This window comes from Tenrec ecaudatus, chromosome 8 (genome assembly GCF_050624435.1).
Source record: "Tenrec ecaudatus isolate mTenEca1 chromosome 8, mTenEca1.hap1, whole genome shotgun sequence".
NCBI classification, from domain to species: Eukaryota; Metazoa; Chordata; class Mammalia; order Afrosoricida; family Tenrecidae; genus Tenrec; species Tenrec ecaudatus.
The window spans coordinates 12294851-12313820 of NC_134537.1; the positions used below are offsets into that span (position 1 = coordinate 12294851).

General features: G+C 44.5%; 1 protein-coding gene across 1 annotated transcript in view; it reads left to right on the plus strand.

The window, feature by feature from the left end:
• The window catches only part of SCN10A (sodium voltage-gated channel alpha subunit 10), a 125375-nt gene extending 111653 nt beyond the window's left edge, over nucleotides 1-13722 (plus strand). The window contains exons 27-28 of the mRNA XM_075555861.1: nucleotides 9351-9621; nucleotides 12506-13722. Coding sequence (XP_075411976.1) covers nucleotides 9351-9621; nucleotides 12506-13722 — 1488 coding nt within the window. The remainder of the gene's footprint in view (nucleotides 1-9350; nucleotides 9622-12505) is intronic.
• Nucleotides 13723-18970: the final 5248 nt, after the last annotated feature.

The window sequence follows — 18970 nt, forward strand, 5'->3', positions numbered from 1 at the left end:
TATCCCGTTCCTCCTCTACCAATCCCTCAAGCGGGCTGCCGAAATGTCCTCCTCTTAAGAGCAATCTCCCTGGAACGGGTGAGCTGCATCTCACAAAGGGATCCGGGAGAGCACACTGTCTTAATACAAAGGACGGACCTAAGGTTGGGGTTACCATTGTAGCCCTTGAAGTGAGAGTGAGCGTATTGGACAGTCGGTCCGGCAACAAGATCCTCATCTCTCCCAATGAAACCACAGCCAAGATTCCTCAGGGTTGGCACTGAGGCTGGTCCTGAAGGAGGGGAAGTGAAGCATCCTAGTCTGACTTTATTCCTGAGATTCACCATCTCTCTGAGTGGGGAAAAAAATGTATTGTTCATAACGATGAGCACTCTACTGAGCTTAATGGACGAACGTGGTTTCCCCCTTTACTCCTCAGGCCCAAGAATAGAAAAGACATTTCCCTTTGTTCTCCTTGGCTTAGGCCAGGATATTTAACAAGTCTTTGAAAGTCTTCCGGATGCCAACAGTGTAGCCAGGAGAGTAGGTCACAAGCAGCAGCAACATAGGGCTGTTCTCCAAGGCCCGTAGTCTTGGCCCATCTTCACGCTCCATTGACATCTATGTGGCCTTATGGGCCCTCATAAGTCAGTTGCACAAGCCTGGAAATCTCTTCTCAAAGCCCAGGGCCAAGAAGAAACTCAAGGGGAAAGAGTAGGTCCCCCTTCTACCTAAGACTTACCTTCCCAGTCCCAGCGGCCTTTTCATCACACGATTGGCACCAGAGAGCTCACCTGTTCCACTTGGTGGTGGTGTTTATTAGATGCTGATGGGCCTACTTTAGCTCGTAATAACAGAATGAAGGCCTGCCCCATCCCAGGCCATCCTCGTCATTGGTACATTGGAGCCCCTGTTGCAGCCCTGGTGTCAGTCCACCTTGTCAAGGATCTTCCTCTGTTACACTGCCCTTCCACTTTACCAGGAGCCTTGGTGCCACAGTGATTGTGAGTTGGGCTGCTAACTGCAAGGTCAGCAGTTCAAAACCACCAGCCACTCTCAGGAGAAAAACGGGGCTTTCTACTCCCGCCAAGAGTTACAATCTCTGAAACTCACAGGGAAAATTCTACCCTGCCCTAGAGGGTTGCTACAGATCAGCATCGCATCAACTGGATGGCAGTGAGTTTCCACTTTACCAAGTATGATGTCCTTTCCTAGGGACTAATCTCTCCTGATAACATGTCCAAAGCATGTGAGACATTCCATTTAGAAACCCCACAAATTCAAGTAGTTGGTCAGATAAACAGAGCATTGGCTTAGGAGTGTTGTCCCAGGGTCACGTGGGTTCCATTTCATGGAGGGGCCGGCCTAGATCACACGGAAACCCAAACCACATCCACACACACACACACACACACACATATGCACACACACACACCATTCCCCACCTCTGTTATAGCACAAGTACAACGATTTCTTGGGTTTTATCCATATTAAAGATTAAAGGTTCTAGAACATTGGAAAATTTTATTCTATACAATTTTTACCATAGAAATCACTAAAAGCAGGTTTCACAAATCCCACGTGACAGGAAAAGAATGGGCTGTGGAATGTCGTGGTGTCGATCACACCCTTCATCGGCGCTGAGAGCACCCAGGATTGCAGGGTATGAGCCCTGCCCACGGGCTAAGCCCAGAGCAGCCAGCAGTGGCTCCATTCCCCACAGTCTGGAAATCCAGGCCAAGCGTCTACCTGGACACCTAGCAAAGTCACCCCTGTTCTGTTTAATTAGAAGACATGTACGCCTGAATGGCCCTTGATTTTTTAACGGTTTCCAGTGATGAAATTTGGAATTTTGGGCTTTGGAATCCCTTCTCACCCCAGAAAAGACATGAACCAGCAGTTAGGTACAGACTTTGGTCTACTAGAGCTGATCTTTGCTCTAAAACCCTTGTAGGGCAGAAAGCCGGAGCCAGACTTCTCTGCTATGTTGTAGCTCCTGGGAGCTTCGTGGTGGGACTCATGCCGGTTCCCCTTTCTCTCCCTCATAGCTGCTCGCACAGTGAGCAAGACTGGCCCTGCCTTAAGGCTGAAGTGTGGCAGTAGAAGTAAAAGTAAAGTTAGCATTTGCCAGTGTTTTTGTTGTTAGTTGGCATTGAGTCAGCTCCAACTCACAGCAGCATACAACAGGACAAAATAAAACACTGCCCAGTCCGGTGCCATCCCCATAATCATCGTTTTGCCTGAAGCCGTTGTTACAGCCACTGTGTCCATCTACCTTGTTGAAGGTCTTTCTACTTTTTAATAAATTTATTTTAACTGGAAGTTAATACATATGTCATTCCATAGGTCATTCACGTCAAACAGTATCTACAGTTGTTACCACAATCCGTTTCCCAGCTTTCTTTTCCTTTCTGATCTCCTTGGCATCGTCTCCCTTTTACTGCCACCACCACCATCACAACCACCACCATCACCACCACCACACCATCATCACCACCATCATCACTACCATCACCACCACCACCACCACCATCATCACCACCACCACCACCACCACCATCACCACCAAAACTACCACCATCACCACCACCACCATCACCACCACCACCACCACCACCATCACCACCACCACCATCATCACCACCACTAACACCACCATCACCACCATCACCATCACCACCACCACCACCATCACCACCACCACCATCATCACCACCACCACAACCACCACCACCACCACCACCATCACCACCACCACCATCATCACCACCACTAACACCACCATCACCACCATCACCATCATCACTACCATCACCACCATCACCACCACCACACTATAATCACCACCACCACTACCACCACCACCATCATCACCACCACCACCACCACACTATCATCACCACCATCAACACCACCACCACCACCACCATCACCACCACCACCACCACCACACTATCATCACCACCATCAACACCACCACCACCACAATCACCACCACAACCACCATCATCACCACCACCACCACCTCCACCACCACCATCATCACTACCACTACCACTACCACCACCACCACCACCATCACCACCAAAACTACCACCATCACCACCACCACCATCATCACCACCACCACCACCACACTATCATCACCACCATCAACACCACCACCATCAACACCACCACCACCACCACCACACTATAATCACCACCACCACCATAATCACCACCACCACTACCACCACACTATCATCACCACCATCACCACCACCACCACCATCATCACCAACACCACCACAATCACCACCACAACCACCATCACCACCACCACCACTACCACCACCACCACCACCACCATCACCACCACCACCACCACCTCCACCACCACCACCTCCACGACCACCACCATCATCACTACCATCACCACCAAAACTACCACCATCACCACCAACAACAACAATACCACAATCACAACCACCATCATCACCACCACCATCATCACTAGCACTACCACCACTACCACCACCATCACCACCACAACCACCATCATCACCACCACCTCCATCATCACTACCATCACCACCAAAACTACCACCATCACCACCAACAACAACGCCACCACCACCACACTATCATCACCACCACCACCATCAACACCACCACCACCACCACTACCACCACCACCACCACCACCACCATCACCACCACACCATCATCACCACCACCACCATCATCACCACCACCATCACCACCATCTTCACCACCACCATCATCACACCACCACCACCATCACCACCACCATATGTTGAGTCTTGCCATCGGTTCCCCCTTTCTCCCTCTTCTCCCCCCACTCTTCCTATGCTTTGAGTACCCTCTGCTTTACCAAGCGTGGTGTTATTGTCACTCCTGATAACATGTCCGAAGTCTATGACACAAGGTTCATCCATCTGGCCTCTAAGGCACCTTCTCACTGTATTTCTTCTGAAATAGATTTGTTTGTTCTTCTGGCTAGTCACAATACTTTCAATATTCTTTGCCCACAACACAATTCAGGTGCAGCTCTGGTGGCACTGTGAGATAAGCCTTAGACTGCTAACTTCTAGGTTAGTGGTTCAAACCCACCAGCCACTCCTCAGAAGAAGGATGGTGCTCTCTATTCCCATAAAGCTTGACAGCCCCCAGAAAATCTGTATAGAGCCGCTTTGAGTCAGAATAGACTCAATGGCCTGTGGCCTTCCTTATTCGTGGTCTAATTTTCACATGCATGTGAGGCAAATTAAAGTACCGTGGCTTGAATCTTCAAAGTGATGTCTCTGATCTTTAACACTTTAAAGAGCTCTTTGGCAGCATGGTTTTCCAATGTAATATGTCATTTAATTCATGAAGTGCTGCTTTCATGGGATCCACCCAATGGCAGGGAGGTGGTTGTACATGTTGAAGCTTCCCTGGCATTGATTACGGATCCAAGGAAAATTGCATACTTGACATCTTCAATATTGTCTCCATTTTTCATGATGTTCATTGATTCAATGGTGAGGATAGTTTGTTTCACGTTGCATTGTAATCCACACTGAAAGGTCTGGTCTTGGCTCTTCATTAGTAAGTTTGCTTCACATTCAGCAAGTAAGGTTGTGTCGTGTGTGTATCAAAGGTTGTTAAGGAGGCGCCCTCCAATCCTGATGCCCAGTTCTTGATATAATTCAGCTTCTTGAATTATGTGCTAAGCATATGGATTGAAAAGAATAATGAAAGGCTACAACTCTGAGACACACCTTTCCTGAAGTTAAGCCCTTCAGTAGCCTCTTATTCTGTTGGCCTATTACAGGTTCTGTGTGAGCACAATGAAGTGTTCTAGAATTCCAATTCTTTGGAATGCTATCCATAGTCTCTTGTGATCCATACAGTCAAATGCTTGTGCATAGGCAGTAAAATACAAATAAACATCTGTCTGGTACTCTCTGTTTTCAGCCAAAATCCACCAAGCCTTATATCCCTTTTCCTTAGCCTCTTCTGAATCTGGCTTGATTTTCTGGAAGCTCCCAGTTAATGCTACAACCATTTTTCCATTCTCTTAAGAAAAATGATACTTGCATGTGATATTAATGATACATTTGGTCATTTCTGTATTGCTTTGCTTTGCAATTGGCACTATTTCCTTCTTCATCACCAGTTCTTAGTCTGAAGTTCTGTTGAAACCAGTGACATAGCATCCAGCATCCAGCAACACCCAAGCCATAGAGTACAACAACCTGAGAGAAGAATAATGATGTGCCAGTAGTGGGGGGAGAATGACTTAGGGGAGGGCGTGGGAGAGCATCTGGTAATGTGTTAATAATTCATTTCTTGGTCTGTGTGCTGGCAGGGTGAATTCTTCACTTTGTGAAATTCATTGAGTTTTACCTTGATGTATAGTATACTTTTCTTTTTCTTTCTTTCTTTTTAAAAAATTATTTTATTAGGGACTCTTAGATCTCTTATCGCAATCCATCCATCCAACCATTATGTCAAGCACATTTGTACATAGGTTGCCATCATAATTTTCAAAACATTTTCTTTCTACTTGAACCCTTGGTATCAGCTCATTTTCCCTCCCTCCCTCATGAACCAATGATAATTTATAATTTTTTTTCATGTCTTACACTGACAACTGTCTCCATCCACTCACTTTTCTGTTGTTTGTCACCACCCCCCTCAGACCTGGGGAATGTTATATGTTTATCATTGTAATCAGTTGTAATCAGTTGCCCTTTTCTCCCCTACCTTTGAGAAGCATAATTTTCTATATGAAATTTTACTTCTGTAAAAGTTATATTTTTAAAAGCATATACTATATATAGTAGTATATATATATATATATATTATATATATATTATACACATATATAATATATATATAAAGAGACTCTGGAACATTCTGCTCCCACAAAGATTTACAACTTCAGAAAGCCAAAGGAACACTTCTCCTTGGCCTGCTAGGATCAAGGGGAGTTGGGGTCAACTTGATAGCAGTGAGTTTTCGAGATAGATATAGTCATATTATTTTGACAGGTGAGAAAAGGGCAGGGCCTGGAGAACAGTGGGAGGGGCCAGTGCTTCCTATATCCTGTGGTCAAATGGCTCATTGACCCTAAGGTTCATTTACTGAAAAACAAACAACGCAACTTCATGAGGATGCCGACCTATGGCATCACACCCATGAGATACACCCTAATATGAACGAGCATAAACAAAATAAAGCAGGATGTCCATCACAGGATTGCCGGAATAATACATATCTCAATACAGCATATAGGGTGTCGATGCAGCAATACCTTATTTTGTATAATTCTGCTTGACGTGATTGAACTATGGAATAATATGACATATGTATTAATTCCCACATCACAACAAATTAAAAGGAAAAAATAGCATAGATCCAGGAATGGGTTTGGGGTTCACACTAAATCCTAGCTCCAACTTAAGAACAATTAGCTCTTACATCATGGCCCTGCTTGATACTCACCTTCAGGAAGGGAACACAGAAGATACGGATGCTATAGCAAAATGTAGTGAAGAAGGTAGATGGTGTCTGGCTATCAGATAAAATAGTGTCTGGGGTCTTAAAAACTTGTCTCCAAACAAGCAGCCTTCTAAGTAAGATGTCAACTTAGTCCACATGGAGGAAGCACACCATCGTCAGTCAATGAAGGATTGGAATCCATATAATCTGAAGTTGAAAGAATGATTAGTATCGGAGCTTAAATTGTGAGAATCTGGTGTGCAGAAGGTGATGGATGACAGTGGGCACCCAACATTCATTGTGGAACTACATAAGAAATAATTCTCTGGAGAATTCCCCTTATCTAAAATTGCGGGGTGAGAGGAAAGTGGTAAGTAAACCGAGTGCTTGGAAGAAAGGAATATAGAAGATCAAAGGCAAAGATCCAAAATGAACAATCATATTGATGTGAACGAGGAGGGCTGGAGTGGAGACCCAAAGCCCATCTGTAGACAATAGGACATCCCCTCACAGCAGGGTCACAAGGAAAGGACGAGTGAACCAAGGCGCTGATGAAACACAAAACATTCCTCTAGTTCTTTAATGCTTCCCCCACCCCCTACCCTCCCCACTATCATGACTCTGGCTCTACCTTACAAATCCAGCTAGACCAGAGCATGTACACTTGTACACATAAGATCTCCAAGTACAGGGAATCCAGGACAGAAAAAGCCCCTGAGGAACAGTCATGGGAGTAGTGATACCATGAGGGTAGGGGAAGTAGGGGCAGAGGGGTAGAAAGGGAGAACCAATCCTGATGATTGACGTATTACCACCACCATCACCTAGGGCATGAACACAGAAACATTAGTGAAGGAAGACAGCAGACGATGTAAGATATGAAAATAATAATAATTTATAATTTATCAAGGGGTCACAAAGGGTGGGTGAGGGAGGGGGAAAAGAGGAGCTGATACCAAGCAAGGACTCAAATGGAAGGAAAATGTTTTGAAAATGATGATGGCAACATGTGTACAAATGTGCTTGATTCAATTGATGTATGGATTGTGATAAGAGCTATAAGAGTTCCCAATAAAGTGATTTATTTAAAAAAAAATAAGATCAAAGGCATAACTCTGACCTGAACAGTTAAAACTTTGCCAGTAGATTCCCCCCCTATGATGCAGGCTGGACCTGATCTGGTTTCCAAACTTTTCTGTATTTTTGGTTTTCATTGTCTGGTTTGGTTTTTGCTTGTTCCTGTTAGGGTACATTTCAGAGGTGTTACGTCAATGGAGGTCACCCTCTTGAAGCTGTGTGATATGCTTTTCTGTGTTTCGGTATGTGAAACCCAGGATTGATGAGCCTATAGGGACAGCGAGCAGAATATAAGCTTCACAGGTAGTGTGGTACTGGGGTGAGGAGGGTAAAAGGGAGGCGATGCCAGAGGGTTCGTGTAGAAAAAGAATGTTTGAAAACCGCAGTAGCGATTGTACAATTCTATCAATGTGACTGAACTATGGAATGATATCTGTATTAAATACTAATTAATAATAACATCTTTAAACAGGAAAAGAAGAGTTGTACAATTATCACCACCACCAGTCTTAGAACATTTTCTTCATTCGTTGCCCACACTCTTTCAAGAAATTTCGCTGTGAATGGGAAGAGGGAAATGGGGTCATGGCTGGGGAGAGATATGAAGTGCAGGAAGATGTTGCTTGAAGTTAAGGGAGAAAAGTAGTCACTAGAGATTTAGCTGTTTAGGATCATGGACAAGCACCACACATGTCAGTGATGATGCAGAACCATCAGATTAGAGGGTGGCAGCAATGGAGAGGGGGTGGAAGTATGCTAGTAGGTAACACAAGACTAAGTGGAAAGGGAGTTTTTCAAGTCATGGGAAGAACAGAGGTCTAGAGGTGCTAGGGGGAACAAGAAGGACCTCAAGCCTGTTCTCCATCCCTGAGGTACATGAGATGGCGGAAAAGGAGAAGCCCTGGGATGAGATGCCTGTAGCTCAGAGCAGTGAGCACTGCATAGTGCTCCAGAGAAAGACTGAGAAGAAGATGAGGGATGGAGAAGGTGTTGGGATCGTGGACATACAGAGCACTGATGTTAATTAAATGGAAAAGAGTACGGGTCATTTGAGGAACTTTTTTCAAAACATTGTAAAACAACTAGATAGAAACGATCCCTTGCTTACCTAGGCCACATTTCAAACCTCCAAGAATGTTCATGGCCAAGACCTGCCCTCACGCTCTGTGCCTGCCTTTGCTGAGGCATCTGTGTGGCTCTATGAATCAAAAGAGAACATTTCCAGGAAGGGGTTACACGATTCCTTTACTAACACTTCCGAACAGGGGTCCAACTCAATCATTTCGCATTTCTTGAAACTATTGAACTTCTTGCTATGTGCTGGGTACCACATTGTCTAATAGAGAGGAATAGATGTATTCATAAAAGGTTTATACTCAGAACTAAGTCTATCAAGGCTGGAGGTGCTCAAAGAAGGGGCAGAGCCATGTGATATGAGATGATGAAGGAAAACTGCCTGGGGAAAGTGGTACTTGGGAGATGGATAACGCAAAGACATGGGACTTGAGAAAGCCAACTTTAGAGGGGACTGGCAAACAATGCAGTGACTTGAAGGGACTGGGCGAGGTGATGAAGACTTGAAATTAAGAAAGCTGAGATCAAACAGCTTGTAGGTCAATGACATTAAATCAACTAAAGATGACATTTTGAAAGTGGTGACCACAGGGGCATGGCTTCCGTTGGGGTGTTTGGGGAGTGAGTGAAAAGAAACTGAAAACTCCTTCAGGTAGAACACAGTCTGTCCAGGTGTCTGATTTCTGTTGACCCAGAGGCCCTGATGCCGCCATCTTTTGTTTTCTCAGAACAAATACCAAGGCTTCGTCTTTGACATTGTGTCAAGACAAGCTTTCGACATCACCATCATGGTCCTCATCTGCCTCAACATGATCACCATGATGATAGAAACTGATGATCAGAGTGAAGAAAAGACCAAAGTCCTCAACAAAATCAACCAGTTCTTTGTGGCTGTCTTCACGGGAGAGTGTCTCATGAAGATGTTCGCCCTGAGACATTACTACTTCACCAACGGCTGGAATGTATTTGACTTCATTGTCGTGGTTCTGTCCATTGCAAGTAAGTGGACAACACACAGTGGGGGAGTCCAGGCTCCACTTTTTGGATACAGTGGATAGGATTTTCTTTTCTAAATCCATGGCCTATGTTGGAGGCACACCATGTTTGCTGCTGCCCAGGAGCAGCTGATTTAAAATTGACATGGGCTGCTCTCTCAATGAAAGAGCTCTCGTTGGTCTTGACTGTGCGTTCAGGCACCTACTGTGGGCACTACCAATAACTAGCAAGCCCTTGGAGAACAACAGAAAACAATCACTCTTCCAAAGGCCCTAAGACTATAAAATAATGAAGCTTCCGGTGGGTCTTTCCTGATATGCTTCCAAAAAGCGGGTAAGAGAACCAATATAAGTTGAATTTTAAAAGACTTTCTGGAAAAGCAAGTCATGTTCCAGCAGAGTGGGAAAAGAAGATTGTTCAAACCATTATTAATTTGAGGCTCTAGGATCAAATCTCAGGAGCCCTGGGAGCATAGTGGTTACATGTTGGGCTGCTGACAGAAAAATCAGTAGTTCAAGGCCACTAGGCACTCTGCAGGAGAAAGGCAGAGCTTTCTATTCCTGTAAAGAATTACAGTCCTGAAACCCACAGGGGCAATTCTACCCGGTCCTACAGGGTCACTACGAGTCGGAATCGAGTAAGGGTTATATTTCTTGCTGTCCACTCATGGAATACGAGTGTTCTCAAAGACCATGGGTCATTGCCAAGAGTGCAGTACCATGACACCTTAGTCTGAGTGTTGTTGAGTGATGAACTCAGCTTTCGAGGAGTCAATGGTCTTCAGAGAAAATCAATAGAGACACACTCTTGCGGGGAATGGAGCTGCCATAATTGAGTGCTTGTTGAGCTTTGAGGACTTCTCAGGGCTCTGTGAAACCTAACAGCCGCCAGTAAAAAAAGGCTTATCCTCACTTTATACATTTAAAGCTGAGCTGCAGATAACTTAAGACAGCTGAGACCAAACAGCTTGTAGAGATAAGGGTGAACAAAACTATGTTCTTCCAATGACTTGCTGACGCCCATGGACAAGCAAGTACCTGTGCAATACCTTCTTCAGTTTAGCTGAAAATTGACCTTATAAAGGTGAGATCCAAGCTCAATGGTTTCATTTCCCATGTCAAACAGATCCTGAGCTTTTAAACAAGGGCGTTTCCAAAATTTCATGGAAAAGTTGAATTTTAATGGAATTTGTCCATGGACTTTCTAAAAACTCCTTGTATCCTGGCTTGCTTAGGTTTCCTTCTGGGCTTACCTATAGATGTCATTTTCCATTGATTTAACACCAAGAGCTAGTAGCACCCAACTAAAGCTTGGCAGTATTGAATCAATCTCTGTACCCTGGTATTGAAAGTCAGCCTTCAGTTCTGTTGCTTTATTTGTATTGGGGGTGGAGGAGAAATTTTCTTTCCTTTTCTTTTCTTTTTTTGGCTTTTTAGTCTTCCCTGTTGCTGGTTATACCTTCCAAAGTGAGAGACTCTAAAGGCCATTTTGGTTTTATCTTAGAGAAGGGAGCTGGCTTATGTGAATTTTCATCTCAGTAATATAAAAATAGACGCATAGTCAAAGTCCTTAGTTCTATGATGGAGACACTCTAAATCTCAGCCCCCCAAGACTTACATGCAACACCATCCACTGGGCAGACCACACCTATAGAGACATCTGTGAATGATCTTGCTCATGCGACTCACCTGTCCATCCTGCTGTCCTCCCGTCCTCCCTTCTCCCCAACATTTCTTCCCTAAGGAAGACAGGTGGTAGGAATCTAATTATTACAAGTGTGAGGGCTCATCCTCCCTTGAAGTAGGGTACTTGGTAGAAAATATAGAGATACTTAATGTACCTTACCATATTTGAAAATGTACTTTAAGATAGGGGGTTTTAGTAAGATTTATAAGCTCAAAAACTAGAGTGGTCTCTCAAGTCTCTTTCAAATACCTTCCACCTTCTAACACAGTCTGTGACTACCTAAATATGCAGTATGCAAATAGTTGGGGAGGTAAGGGGGAGAGGCTCAAATGTGCTTTGCCAGGAAAGAGAGCATGCTACTGTTCCCCTAACCATTTGTTCAGAGAGATTTTGAATCCTCTCTTATCCGAAGGCCTCACGTCCACCTTTGGTAGTCTCAAGAGGCCTCAGCAGTTCCCTAAGACCAAGCGTCACAAATCTTCAAGCGAGCCACGATGTAGGGAGACGTTTACATTCATCTTCCCAACCTTGTTCACGGTTGGGGCAGCGGGGCTGTAACTGACCCTAAACAAACCCATCTCCAGGCACTGACATAGCATGCGGACACAGCTGGAAATGAAAGAAACAAATATAAGCCATTATGCAGGCAGCTGGCCACTCAAAGCCACCCTGCCTTAGCTGTCAGCAAGTTCCCGACTCCTCAGGCCCCCTTGTAATTAATACCAGGCTCTGTACAATTAATCACAAGACTATGTGCCAGGAACTGAGTCAATCTTCTCAGTAGGAGATAGGGGGATGAATCCTAGGGGGTCCTGGGCCTCGCAGAACACAAGACCAGAATGGAAGGAAAGGCTAAATTTTCAGGGACAGCAATCAGGGTCTGTGTCATTCATTAAAAACAGACACTGTGAGCATGTGGAATGGAAGGCTAGCAACATGGAGAATGACTAAAAAGAAAGCATTTCAGGTCCAGAGAGAAAGCATGGTAGGAAGGATGAAACATAGCTGAGGGAGAATTTGTGAAGTGAACATCTGCCCTCTTTGGGGCCAATAGCTCTGCTGGCTTCAGAGGGCCCAGAGTCCTTGAGCAGAGATGCTTCGGTGGTAACGGCAGACAGGGAATGGATATGACATCCCAGCCAACTTTGTCAGAACTCGTGACTGGTCACACTGACTGTTTGATGTCTCCTCTCTTTGAAAGGCCTGGTGGTTTCTACAATTGTGAAGTCATTTGAAAATTACTTCTCGCCGACGCTCTTACGAGTCATCCGTCTGGCCCGCATCGGCCGCATCCTTAGGCTGATCCGAGCGGCCAAGGGGATCCGGACGCTGCTCTTCGCCCTCATGATGTCACTGCCGGCGCTCTTCAACATCGGCCTGCTCCTCTTCCTCGTCATGTTCATCTACTCCATCTTCGGCATGTCGAGCTTTCCCTATGTGAGGTGGGAGGCGGGCATCGATGACATGTTCAACTTCCAGACCTTCGCCAACAGCATGCTGTGCCTCTTCCAGATCACCACGTCGGCGGGCTGGGACGGCCTGCTCAGCCCCATCCTCAACACGGGCCCCCCCTACTGCGACCCCAACCTGCCCAACAGCAACGGCTCCCGGGGGAACTGCGGGAGCCCGGCCGTGGGCATCATCTTCTTCACCACCTACCTCATCATCTCCTTCCTCATCGTGGTCAATATGTACATCGCAGTGATTCTGGAGAACTTCAATGTGGCCACGGAGGAGAGCACCGAGCCCCTGAGCGAGGACGATTTTGACATGTTCTACGAGACCTGGGAGAGGTTTGACCCCGAGGCCACCCAGTTCATTACCTTCTCTGCCCTCTCGGATTTTGCAGACACCCTCTCGGGCCCTCTACGAATACCCAAACCGAATAGGAACGCATTAATCCAGATGGATCTGCCGCTGGTCCCTGGAGATAAGATCCACTGTTTGGATATCCTTTTTGCCTTCACCAAGAATGTCCTGGGAGAATCTGGGGAGCTGGATTCCCTGAAGGCGAATATGGAAGAGAAGTTTATGGCAACGAATCTTTCAAAGGCGTCCTACGAGCCAATAGCGAACACCCTGCGGTGGAAGCAAGAAGATATCTCCGCTACCGTCATCCAGAAGGCCTATCGCTGCTACATGCTCCACCGTACTATGATCGTCTCCGACCCCTCATGTGTGCCGAGGGCTGAGGAGGAGGCTGTGACACCCACGGACGAAGGCTTTGTGGCCTTCCTGGAGAATGAAGATGGTATGCTCCCAGACAAATCTGCATCTGCATCTACCACGTCCTTCCCGCCCTCTTACGACAGTGTCACTAGAGACCTGAGTGACAAAGCCCACCTGAGCGCATCTAACTCTATGCAAAAGGAATATGAAGCCATCGGTCAAGAAGAACCTGCCCTGGGGCCCCAGTGAAGACGGTCAACATGAACATGCACCATTCCTGGGTGTCTTGCTGATCTGTGGCAATTCTTTCCCATCCCACGTGGCCTCTCCTGTCTACCACCTCACCGATGCATGCCACTGGTCACAGTGTCAGAACTGGTAAGGTACTGCAGGTGGTGCCTACCTTTGAAGATTCCCCTCATACGTCAACAGGAGTCATAACCAAGAGCATCTGCACTGGCCTTGGCCTTCGAATCTCACTATCAGATGGTGACTTCCATTACTTCCCAGAACACTTCGCTGGGTCTTTTATTTTGTTTGTGGCCAGAGCTTGCATTTACCTGGACCAACTTCTCAGGACCAGAACTTCCAGGGATATACCTATGGTTAGGATGCTATTGACAGTCCCAGCTGATCCTCTATGTAATACTACATAGAAATTGGCAATGTTATTTAGGATTTTGCATGACTGCATGTTGGGGGCTTCCAGAAAACCACTCTGGCCAAGAGTGACACTCGTGGTCAAGCTCATGAACGCCCTTTGAGATCTATCCATTAAAGCTCATATTTTTAAAGGTATGTCAAGACTACTGTTCGATCTGAAAATATCGCTGCACTTTCTTAATTGCGTGATACTGGTATGGTATGTATCGTGAGCCACTTTCCCTCCTGGTATTTTGCAGTTTGGACCATAGGTAGAGTGGGGATAGGAAGGGACCATGTGCTAGGAACTGGAGGCCTGCATTCTAATACTAACTCTTCCTGTGATTTCCTGGCTGATGTTGGTCCAAGTGCTACGTCTCTTCTTCTCAGTTTTCCCACTTCTAAAGTTGGCAGGGGTCCAGTATGGGTGCCCTTGCATGACACGTGGTTGAATTCAATGATGCGCCGCAATGGTCTACCCTTCTTCCACTTAGGCCATTGAAGAGGCGGTTTTCACATACTTTCCAGAGTCTTTGTCACACCCAGCCAGGCTTTCAGAAAGAGCATTTCCACACTCCCCTTGGGCCAGGCCTCCAGAACTCACAGAGCCAAAGGTAAAAGGACTCTTGAGAAAGATGATCTGGAAGATAAGAGGTGTGGCCAATAGTTTTCTTAGCTCACCCAACAAGTGTAGTGGTTTCTGTGGCTGTGACGTGTCGCTGAGTCCTTTCCAACTCATAGGGTCTCCCTCCATGTGACACTTTTCTAGGCTGTAAGATTTATAGCGGCAGCACACCAGGTCTTTATTCTGTGGCGCTGTTGGGTGGATTCAAGCCACCAATTTTTAGGTTGGCAGCCAAATGCTTAACCTTGGTCCTACCCTACCAGAGTTCCCCCAAATAGGCTTAGGCACATAACAAAGATATGCTTCTAAAGACCCATTCAATTTGATGCCATGAATGGGGCCAGCGTTTTCAGAGAAGAGCATTGAATGCCAAAGGCAGAGGGAAAATGAAATGAAGGAGAGTATGAAGTTCATATGGCTAACCATAGGACAGAAATGACCATAATGATAGCTGTGATCATTGATTATTTCCTTGAGCATTCCCAATATCCAAATATCCAATCACAAACATAAGATCAGTGTGTTGCATACCTTCAATCGCTTCATAGTCTTTCCCGCATATACTGTTACAAAACCCAGAAGCTGATCCATCTTACAGGCCCAGGGTTTTCTGGAGCCTCGTTCACCTTTTTTGGTCATTATTGGTATGTCAGAGGCCAAAGACGCTTTCAAAATGCCTGTTGGGATCTGCCAGCACCCACAGATCAGACAAACCCAACCCAGATCAGCTAGTCTCTGGGTCCCTGGTTTGTATCCAATGATGTGTTGGCCAAAATGCCCCTCCCTCCCTAGTTTCACTCAATCAGGGAGTACAGCCATGGTGCGGTTTCTCCAACATCTAAATCCCATGCCATCAATGAGAAAGAACATCTGAGAGATGGTAGCCCAAGTGGTTCTTAGACAACTGGCTGGGTAGAGAGCTTTTAAAATGTTATGTGGAGGAATCAAATGTACTGACTATCAGGCTGATTCATCTTGGAAGGGATTCTTCTCACATTTTGTATCTCATTCCCCTTCCCCACCCACCCACCCACCCCCCACACACAGGTACATTTCCCGGATTATAATAGGAACCACTGGAAAATGCCATCTAGAATTTTGCTTTTCACAGAGTTTTCAGAAATGTGTGCACAGCAAATGTAAGATTCCAAACTCACTGTCATTGAGTCAGGGCTGACCCAAAGTAGCTTCCCCTGTGGGTCTCCAAAACTAGAGCTTTTTAGTGGAATAGAAAGCCCCATCTTTCATGCTCAGAGTGGCTGGTGGTTTCAAACTGCAGATCGCAAAGTTAGCAAACGTGGGCCGGGAAAACTTCGCTAGACATAGTTTCAAAGTAACTGGTGACCCAAATATGAGGTAGGAATTAGACTTCCAGAGCTCCCTTCTCAACCTCAACCATGGGAGATGTTACTAGATTGTCTCTTACCTGAGAATATCATGGGGCTGAAGAACAAGGTTTGGAGTTTTTTTCATATGCCTCTACCATATACCATCCTGACTTATCATAATATTCACCTGTGTAGCATGAAGACATAGGTAGCCAAGAGCATTCAAGAACAGTCAGCTACCACAAATGGGCAGGAATAGGCCAGAGGTTTGTGTGCAATACCATTTGCCTTAAGATGAAGGTGAAGGCACTTCCCTAACTCCTGGGGATGCAAAATGAGTCAGATAGACCTTTAGCCTGGAGCTGAAGACACAGCCCACAGAGACAGACTGGAACTACATCTGCTAAATAAAATGGGGGAGAAGGGGCCACTTCTAAAGTTTTCAGTTGTGACAGGAGTCTAAGTCCTGTTTAAAACAATAAAAATGCCAGATACATACCAGACATTGAAATCGGTGACACGGACACACAGTCATTGGAAGAAGGGGAAGAGGGGAAGAATTTCATCTTAGAAATACCTCAAGAGAGAGGTTTTTGCAAACAGGAATTTACTCACTCACAGTTTAGGAGGCTAGAAGTGCAAATTCAGAGCACCAGCTACAGGGGAAGGCTATCTCGTGTGTCAGCTCTGGGGGAAGGTCCTTGTTATCAGTCTTTCTTTGGTTCTGGGAATTTCTCAGTGCAGAGACACCAGGTCCAAAGAATATGCTCTACTTTCTCTGCCCTTCTTTCTTGGTGGTAGGTAGTAGGCCCGTCCCTGCTGACTTTTCTCTTCTGTCTTTTTGAAGCTAAACGATGATGGAGGTCACTCCCAAGGGAAACTCCTTTTATTTCAGATCATGGCTGTGATGGATCAAGGGGCTTTCATTCCATCAGAGCAGGGTTGATCACACTAGATCACATCGTGGGAGATGGTTATATCATATCATTACATAACTTCCAACCCACTAAAATCGCAGAGCAACCAGTTTGACACGCGTTTCAGAAGGACACAATTCAATCCAAACTTCAATTAATAAAAGCATGATTATCAGTCAACCCCACAGGACATAGTAGACCTGTCCCTTTGAGTTTCCGAGGCTATAAATCTTTACAGGAGCACAGACCTCGCCTCAGGAGGGGCTGGTGGGTGTGAACCATGCTTAGCAGCCCAAGACATAACACGCTCCACCACCAGGGCTCCTTCTAGCCAAGACAGGTGCTGAAGCTTTGTTATTCAAGAGTAGCATCCAGTTTTTTTTATTAGTATTAGACTTTGGTAAATTAGAATTACACAGCATAATTCTTAAAGTTATGTATAACAGAACAAAACCCGAGTTGACCATTCCCAACCAGGAAAGGAGAAATATGCTAAGAAACAAGTATTAATCCAAAAAGTAGATAATAATGAGTTAGCAGATGTGTTATGTATGAGGGGATTTCAAAAAGTTCATGAAGAGGAGAATTTAATTAAGAGATAATGGAATGCTTCCACAAACTTTCTGATTCCTCTTCATATATATTTTACAATAACAAAGTGAGATAGGAAAGAGGAGAAGAGAGAAAAAACAGAGCAAGAGAGCTACGTAGTAAAGACAAAGTAGTGTGTATATTTAAACACACATGCATCAGCAATATATTAAGTGTAAATGATCTAAATGCTTCTGAAAATAGACAAATATTGTCAGGTAGGATTTTAAATTTATGCAATGATGTTATTTAAAAAGTCATAAATATATTTCTAGAAAAACAATTTATCAAGATGTTATTGTGAAAATAGATAATGTTTGAATTAAATTTTAATGAAAACAGCTCCATAAAATTTGCATGATTTCAGCAAAAGTGATATTAATAAGAAATTGTATGATAGGCGGACGAAGTGCCGATAAGACTGTTTAAAACAAAGAAAAGATAAGGAAGGAAATGAAGATTAAAAAATAAAAATAAATTCAGTAAAGCTAAAGTTTAGTGTTTCCTTATGAAAAAATGTTAAAGTTGGCAAACATCTTGCAAAATTAATCGCAAAAACAATCATTACTAATATGAGAGAACATCATCATTACAGGTACTACCGACACTAATCACATGATAAAGTCATCAATGAAATGAGAAAATTCAGGGAAAAGTTTAACTCAAGACTGACTAAAGAATAATCCAAAAGTATAAATATTTCTATAACCATCAAAAATCTAATTAATAGATAAAGGTTAACTTTACCAAGAAGTCTCCAAATTCAAAAGGTTTACTAGCAAGTCCCATCAAGCATGTAATGATTCAAATCTTAGCCTACTCATGATATAAAACTGACAAAAATAATTTAAGAGAACCAAAAAAAGAAGAAAAATTTAAGAGAAGATAATTTTAGGCCACTATCATCCATGAACATATACATAGTAATTATAAAGTTGTTAGTTCTCTCTAACTTAAGGTATACATTCAATGGAGCTCCAGTAAATTTTCAAAAAGTTGTATGTCGAAATGCAAAGGGTCAAGAACGGTCTAGACCCACTTAAAGCAAAAGCACAGACCAGAGTACTAGCCCTACCAAATGGGACTTCTTACTAAGGGGCAGTGATTTCTCATCTGTGACGTTGTGATAAGCAGAAGAAATAGAAAATTCAGAAATTGACTCAATTATATATAGGCCCTTCAGGCAAAGCTGCCATAGCAAAATCGGGAGAAAAAGATACTCCTTTCTACAAAGGATGCAGGAGCAGTTGTGTTTTCATAAGGGGAAAAAATTAAAATAGACCTCTTCCTAAAACCAGACTTAGTATTCTAGACTGACCTAAATGTGAGAGGCAAATCCGTAAAGCTCTTAGAAGCAAAAACATAAAACTATCTACATGCCCATAGAATAGAGA